The following is an 8,554-nucleotide window of genomic DNA, read 5'->3' as shown; positions in this document are numbered from 1 at the left end:
AAGTGGCCAGACTTCAAACAGCTCTTTACACATCGGTTCAGCTGACAGCAATTTTCCCACCCTGGATCTATTTTTTCCCATGTATCACTTCCAAGTTAATCCTCATCAGCAGAACTGGATAAGGCACGTGCAATGTTGAAAGTTTGCGATACAGCACTAATAGTATTTTCTGCGCCCCAGTCCCCTTCACAGTGTTGCAAGGGCATGTCAGCTCACAACAATGTATGAGCTGATTCTTATGGTGGAGCTTTTTACATCTATGAGATGACAGGGCCTACTTGGTCTAGTGGCACAGAAGAAAACCACTTCAAATTCTCATTTATTGCATGTCAGCAACCAGTTGCAGATTACATTGACATGGTGGACTTATTACAGAGACATTAAGGATGATCAGAGTTGGGTCTCATTGCTTCAATAGCCTACAATGTTTGCCCAAAAGTCCAAATAACATCATCGTTGTAAATGGTGTTTATGGCATTCCTCAATGTTAACCCATTTAGATTCATATATTACACACGTAAGTATGTGGTATAATAGAAGAAGGTAAAGCAAGGACTGCAGATGCTGGAAACCAAAGTCTACATTAGAGTGGTTCTGGAAAAGCACAGCAGGTCCGGCAGCATCCGAGGAGCAGGAAAATCAACGTTTCGGGCAAAGGCCCTTCATCAGGAATAGAGGCAGAGTGCCTGCAGGGTGGAGAGATTTTCCGGCTCCTCAGATGCTGCCTGAACTGCTGTGCTTTACTAGCACCACTCTAACCTAGAGTATAATAGAAGAACCTGACTTTATCTTTTGCTCTCAAGTTAAGACACAAGGCTTTTATTTTGATTTAGGAGTATTAGTGGCATTAAGTATCTTTATCCAGAATTGCTGAACAGATGATCCATCTCAGCCTCCTCCTGAGGTCCCAAGCTTCACTCTCTGTCATATCAAGGAAATAGCTGAAATAAACTGACTCTTTACAAATTGCTGCATTCTTCTTAAGTTGTTTTTTTCTTGTATTTCAATCCAAATGAATGCAAGATGAAACGCTTTTGCCTTCTGCCTATCTTTAACAACATTTAAGCTCTGTGCTACTGAATATTTAAGTTTAAACTCTGTGCTAATGAATATTTATTTGCACTGGATAGATTATGTAAAGGCGATGGGGCCTGGCAATAGTGCTGAAGACTTAAACTCCAACACTCAAGAAGATTGACATCAGCCTTCAGGACACAACAGCCTACTTGATAGGCACACTACCCCCTTAAATGTTCACTTTCTACATGACTGATACATAGTAACAGATCTGTATATCATGCACAATTTGCAGTACAGTAACTCATGAAAGCTTCCTCATCTGCACTTTCCAAACCCTGACTTCAAATGGCAACGGCATCAGACACATGGGAACACCACCAATTGCAAGGTCCTCTTGAACACAGTGGCCTGACTTGCAATTACATCATTGTTACTTCATTGCCTCTGGCTCAAAGCCCTGGAACTACCTTGCTAACAGCTCTGCCAGTGTACCTGCCCAACTTGGATTGCAACTTTTCTGCTTCTCAGTGGCCATTAGGATGGACAATAGCAGCTGGTCTAGCCAATGGCAGCCATATTCCCATGAATGAATAAAAATGTCTACTAACATATTCAATAAAGTTCACAAAATACATTATGCCACGGAACACTTGGAGGAGGAGTTATTTGTACAATGAAGACATTTTCCAATTTACTTTAACTCAAATGGCCCAATATTCTTTATGAAGAGCCTACAGAAATGCTGATCAAAGCTTATCTTGCTTAAGCAAACTGTTTTGTTTGAATAGAAGCAACAGCAATAAAGATCAAACCAATATCCAAGTGCTAACTAACTCAAGTCAGATATGGTGACTGATACAATGCATTTCATTAAAATTCATTTAGGCTGCAAAGTTCAAGTCATAAAAGTAGGCAGAAAGTGCAGGTCTAAGGATAAAGTGCAGCACACTGTGCAAAGGGAGTGAAAACCATGTTTCTGAAGGTCAGAAGCAAAAACAATTCCCAGTTTACATTGACTAATGACAGGGATGCAAGATGAGAGAAAAAAGAATGGTTTCTTTTATCTTCACAAAACTGAATGGCTGAATAAGAAAGCGATTTGAAAATGAGAGTGTGAAAGAAAAACAGATAGGTAAGACAAGACATAGAAAGCATGATTGGAAAGCAGGAAGATAGACTGATCTCCATACAGATAAAAGGAGATATCACAAACTGCAAATTCAAACACAATATTAAACTAAATGCAATTTAGTAAACTATTATTTTTGGAAAAAATAAGGTACCTAAGAGATCAAATTAGTTTAAATTTTCATCCAAATAATATTCAAATTATTTTCATAGAATGTGTTATTTCTGGTATCTTTTGATAAGGTGAACATTTAACTGTGTTGAACAGCTTTACATTAGAGGCTGCCGAGATTCTCTGTCTTTAGCTGGCACATCTCCTTTATGTTTAGTTTGCGATTGTGTGCTGAGGTTCTTCATTGGACTTTTTTAAAGACCTGTTTGCTTTTTACTTCACCAACCCGCAGTTCCTGGAAGTGGGTGAGGATGAGGGCAAGAGAGGAAATTAAAACAGATAAAATTAATCAATCTCTTTAAACATCTGTAAACTGTATTTGAAAGGGGGGAAACAATTTATTCTGCATTGTAAAGGGTGCTGAATGATTAGCAAGTAGACTCTAACCAAGGCCATGGAGGACTCACCAATGGACAGTTACTCTTCAAGCAAGACCAATTGACTCTGAATGATTAAGATGCTCTCGTGCACCAGAGAACAATGTTCCCTCATGTTTTTTGCTTATTCAACAAAAGTATAATACTACACATTTTCTACTTGCAGAAGTCAGGGCCCTGTGAATGAACGTAAGTAACTTCAAGTAAACCTAAGTGAGCCACAGTGCAAGTTCCTGATACCTTGACACTCTTTTCTCATGCAGTAAAAATACTTTTCCTTTTGAAATTTGATATTTTTGCAATTGACTCATGAGTGCAAAAAGTAGTTTCAACAGCAGGTCTCTTTTTAAAAGAAATACTCAAAGTGCTGACTTACCAAATAATATTTCAGGTCATTCTTTAAGTGGTCAGGATTTGTCCTGATCCTAAACCCTATTGTAATTAACACAGCTTCAGAAAGGGCATTGGAGTCCTGACATTGCAGACTGTAAAAGTTGTTGTTTGCGTGGAAGACACCACACTTTCCCAAATCAAACATAAGTCATGAACTGTAAGAATTTGTTATTGAATCATTTGGTTCTCAGGTCTTCTTCCTGCTCTATGCTGAGTTAATTTGTTTTCAATAAACTTTAGTTTCCAAGGATAGGGTAGAGAAGGGAGTGAAAAACTGAAACAGTGACCTCAGACCTGGATGCTTCATGAACAAAGGTTTAATCTCTGCTGACAGGCCAAACTGACACCAAACAAAATTGCCCTTGTTTTATACATAATGAGTTCAGAATCCAAGATTAATTACCAGCCTCGGGAGGAGGAGAGGAAAACCTATTTTAACACGTCAAATTAAAAACAATGTTGCAGCATTATGATGGTTGCCACATGGCGGCAAGGCGGCTCAGTGGTTAGCACTGCAGCGTCAGGGACCCAGGTTTGATTCCAGCCTCGAGCAACTATCTGGGTGGAGTTTCCATGTTCTCCCCATGTCTACATGGGTTTCCACCTTGAGCTCCAGTTTCCTCCCACAGTCCAAAGATGTGCAGCTTAGGTGGATTGGCCATGCAAACTTACCCATAGTGTCCAGGGAAATGCAGGGTAATGGGGATAGGGTCTGGATGGGATGTTTTTCGGGCAGTCAATGCAGACTTGATGGGCCAAATGGCTTTTCCCTACGTTATAGGGATTCTATGATTCTGTGGCATGGTATAGGTGCAAACTACCATGTTAACTACCACTGATCCCAGTTAAACTCCAGACATGAACCAGATGGTCAGCAATGAAGTGAACTGGAGACTCATCCACTGTTCCAGAAACAAAGCAGGGCTATTTTAATATACAGGACATCAACTAAACCCTATTGACTAACTTCACACCTGGAACAGACAGGGAAAAAAAAACACACAGCCCTAAGAGTATCCACTGACACTAGGTCGCGGTACAGTTAGATTTTTGGTTGTCTTGTGTATAAGGGGCCAGCTCTGTTCCCCCTATCTTGATATGTAAAATACAAAAGCATATTAATTGGTGCTCCGAATGGCCCTGGGTCTTTTACCCAATGGGAATGCTGCATTGGTTTTCCGAGTTAGGCCATCAGTCAAAATTACAGTCAGGTCTCAACGGCATCATCAGGACCCAACACACTTGGGTAACAGATGAATCTGGCACATTTGGTGGGGTGGAATTCTTGTTGCCTACTCAGTAGGACACAAGAGTGACTTCAGGCTGGTTTTGGCTAGTAAATATTGTGGGTGATTTTAACTGCTCATCCATACAAAATATGTTTGGCTGGTGGGGTTAAAACTGCTGGAATTTGTTAAGTACAAAATTGAAAAATGCTTGCTTGCGAGCGAGTAAATAATTTACCAAATACAAGTAGCCAAATTTAAGCTTTACTAATTGTATAAGACACATCACAGAAATTAGAATGCTGGATTTATTTATAAATTCAGGCTCTTGCCCACGTTTGACCAAGCTTTTAAGTTAAAAAAAAGTAATGGTTTTACACATAAAACTTAGCTTGGCAAGCAAAATCCCCTTTGTCCTTTACTCATGCCACTCAAATCAGTATCTGGGAATCATAGATAGCAATGCAGATTAATTTGTAATTTATTTTAATCTATCTCAACATAGAAGTGAATGGAACATCTGAGAGATCTATCATACTATAAATCCTGATTGTAAGAACAGGTTAGACTTTAACCAAGTACAGATTATATTTGTTTTAACATTTGAGAGACCTAATTAATTTTGTTGGAAGCGAAGTCTTCTACAAAATCTTTTGTCTATTCTGAAAGAGCTGAAACCAAGTGACTGGCTGGAGAGACAGCAGTGCCGAGAGATTTGACTCCCATCATGAAACCTTAATGGATTATTAATCACCAGTCCTGGAAAATGGGAGGCAATACTGATTTATTGATAAGCGATACATTCAGTTCAAATTGAAGATAACTTAAATTCTGATGCTAATCACATGGAACTCCATTTCGTTGAGGATATCAGATGTGTTTGCTGGAGGTATGTGACACAGGTCAACATGCAACATGTGACTTAAGGTCAGTATTGCCATTTTGGGGATTAATGATCTGTCTAAAGCCTACTCAAACCCACAACTGAACATATTTTCAACAGCAGAAAGAAACCCCATTCAACCGTGCTAACAAGATTATCACTACTTCCAGGTTAGTTGCTAATTGTTTTCTACTTTTTCTTGTGACTGTGGCTTCCAGGATTGTCTAAAGTTGGTAACCTAAACAAAAGGTCCTCTTGGAGTTTGTCCTTACTTCACTGATTCTGTGCAAACACTCCCTTCAACAAATCCCCTGGCCTGTAGCTGAACTGGAAGAATGAGAAGAGGCACCACAAGCTGCTGTACAGAGACAAGAACGCAATGGTGGTGAAGTGGGGTTCTCAATTGGAAACTACACCACCAAGGGTGTTCAAGAAATCATTCTCCTACCTCAAACTCGGCAAGCAGCAGCATATCAACTATCCTTGCATCATGAAGAATGTCCTCTCTGAAAATGTAAAATGCTAAGAAATCCAGCAGGTTTGGCAGCATCCACAGAACAAGAGACAAAGTTAATATTTGAGTCCAGTACAATTCTTCTTCAGAACTGAATGGAATGAGGAAATAAAATGGGACCAGAGGAAGAGGATTGGGAATAAGTTTCCATCATCTTAAATGGTTATTGAAGTCCTGCTGTTGGCTTTAGCTTAAGTCATGGCTGCTCCAATAATTGTGAGCACTGTCTCCTCCTCTGAGATGAAAACATGCAGTTGTGCCCATCCTTATTGGCTGGGCACTGTCACCTCCTATCACCATATGCCACCTTGTTCAGATACAACAGGAAGTGTAAGTGAGTATGGTGCAATGTGTTTCAATGATGCTGATGTCAGGGTTGAGAAGGTGACAGTATTTACAAACTGCGATGTGGATAAGAGACTTACATCATTGCTGAGTGTGAGGGCTGAATGAGGAATATGAAATGTCCAAATTAGTCATGGTCAGTAGATATTGTTGGTAAATGAGTGATGGGGCTCTGCTGTATTGAGGAGTAAGTGAGGATAGGGGTATGGTTATATGGGACATGGGCACTTGAAGATGCTTTCACTGACCACTAGCTTAAGAGATCATATACAACATTGCAGTCGAGTTGTTGGGACCATTACAGGGTCCTTCATCCTGTTTCCGGGCCCTCAGTAGATAGGCAACATTTCTTCCTCCCCACCTTGTGCTCACAAAATCCCTACATCGTGGAAGCAGGCCATTCGGCTCATCAAGTCCATTCCGACCTGCTGAAGATGATTCCACCCACCTATCCTAACCCTGTAACTCTGCATTTCCCTTGGCTAACCCACCTATTCTCCACATCCCTGGACACAATGGACAATTTAGCACGGCCAATCCACCTAACCTGCACATCATTGAACTATGGGAGGAAACCAGTGCACCTGGAAGAAACCCACGCAGACACGGGGAGAACGTGTAAACTCCACACAGTCGCCTGAGGATGGAATCAAACCCGGGTCCTTGGCGTTGTGAGGCAGCAGTGCTAACCACCGAGCCACCATGCCACCCTGTAGTTTAAATTCACTGTGGTCTAAAATGGAAACAAAATACAATTAAAACAATGTCAAATGTACATAACAGAATCTCTTCTAAATTAATTTCAGCTTTCTACATGTTTACTATTGGCCATAATAATTAATCTCATATGGTTTTGCGGGCCCTGGTGAAGGTTCCAGCCACTTGACAGTACACTCAGTGCCTGCTGGACACTGCAATCATTTCATTGAGGAAGGTAGCATGAAGTTTGAATACTGACTGCATCAGGAGATATGGAATTTCTCGGCTGACATTCTGTAAGTTTCAAACAGCAAAAGCCAATTGTACTTACTTGCAAAATACAAGTCCTCTGAACATATAAAAACATTGTATTATTCAGCAACAAATGACATACCAGATGCAGTTCATCACCTTCCACCCACTGTGTCCATCCTCGACCCTGTTTCTCTCCTATTTGTACACACACAAGTTTATCTCCATCCCAATTCACTGTGGTCTAAAATGGAAACATAAAACAATTCAAATAACGTAAAATGTCCATAACAGAAACTATTAGAGCCATAAAAATGTACAACATAGAAACAGAAACTTCAGTCCAACGCATCTATGACCAGATATCCTAAATTAATCCCATCCCGTTGCTAAATCAATTTCAGATTCGTACTTCTCTAATAATTGGCAATAATAATTCATGTTCCCTATTAATCTAAAGACTTTTATCAGGAGCATTTCTCATTGGCTCCACAGTTCTGCTTGAACAGTCATAGCCTCAATTGTATACTTGTGAAAAGTCACTGTCTCTAATCAGCTGAAGTCTTCTTTGTTGGATGTACTTTAATTCAGATAATAAATCAGCCAACATTTCCTTTACATTTTAAGTTCACTATAGTTCAACTCAATTAAATGACTGAAGCATGACTGCCAATTCTATGGATACTCTACATAATGCAAAATTAACTTGGAACCTTAGGTATTATATAAAGTCTGAAGGCCTATATTTCAATTTTGTACAAGAATTATCAGAAACCACTGCACCTGAAATGTTCAGTAGTTTCTTAATTTTTCCTGAAATTTCCACATAGTAATTCCAATTGGTCATTACAGCTAAGATGTCACAAATGGCATGTAACTTCTGAAGTCTTAAGAATTTGAATTGATACTAAATTGATTAAAATGAACTAACTTTTCAAAACATACATTAAATGTGTGCATTAGATGAGACCTCCTGAAATGTGACTGACTAGATAACATTAGTCTTCAGGTTTCTAACTTTCACAAAGTATATCTTCTGTGCACTATGCACAACAAAGTAATAAATACAATTGAATATAAGCTATATACTGCCTCTAACTCAGATAATCAGATGTTTGACTTAACAAACTGACTGCAGAGAGAGAGCTTATTTCATCCTCCAACGTGCTTTGACTTATTGGAGCGTAGTATATACTCAACGTTTTAAAACAAAAGCTATAGTCAGGTACATAGCATTTTCATCATTAACAACATCAAAATGTATATCTCCAATTATAGCTAATAAGTTATAGAGCTGGTAAATTGGTAACTGAGGGAAAAATATTGGCTAGATCACTGGACGCACCTTGCAGTTCTTTGAAAATACCAAAGAATCATTGTGTCAAAACGTGTGGTGCTGGAATAACACAGTCAGTCAAGCAGCATCTCAGGAGCAAAACAATCGATGTTTCGAGCATAAGCTCTTCATCAGGAATGTGGAGGAGGCCCAAGGGGGGCTGAGAGATAAATAGGAGGGGGTGGAGTTAGGGGGAAGGTAGCTGGGAA

The 8,554-nt window shown here is 39.6% G+C and overlaps 1 protein-coding gene across 1 annotated transcript in view; it reads right to left on the bottom strand.

Moving 5' to 3' along the window:
- Positions 1–688: 688 nt before the first annotated feature.
- Positions 689–8,554, bottom strand: part of rbp1.1 (retinol binding protein 1, cellular, tandem duplicate 1) — a 14,042-nt gene continuing 6,176 nt past the window's right edge. The window contains exons 3-4 of the mRNA XM_043702022.1: positions 7,152–7,253; positions 689–2,555 (exon numbers count right to left, since the gene is read on the bottom strand). Coding sequence (XP_043557957.1) covers positions 2,502–2,555; positions 7,152–7,253 — 156 coding nt within the window. The 3' untranslated portion in view covers positions 689–2,501. The remainder of the gene's footprint in view (positions 2,556–7,151; positions 7,254–8,554) is intronic.

Source organism: Chiloscyllium plagiosum, chromosome 13 (assembly GCF_004010195.1).
Source record: "Chiloscyllium plagiosum isolate BGI_BamShark_2017 chromosome 13, ASM401019v2, whole genome shotgun sequence".
NCBI classification, from domain to species: Eukaryota; Metazoa; Chordata; class Chondrichthyes; order Orectolobiformes; family Hemiscylliidae; genus Chiloscyllium; species Chiloscyllium plagiosum.
Note: the sequence above shows the minus strand (reverse complement) of the source record. Positions and strands in the feature narration are given on the sequence as shown.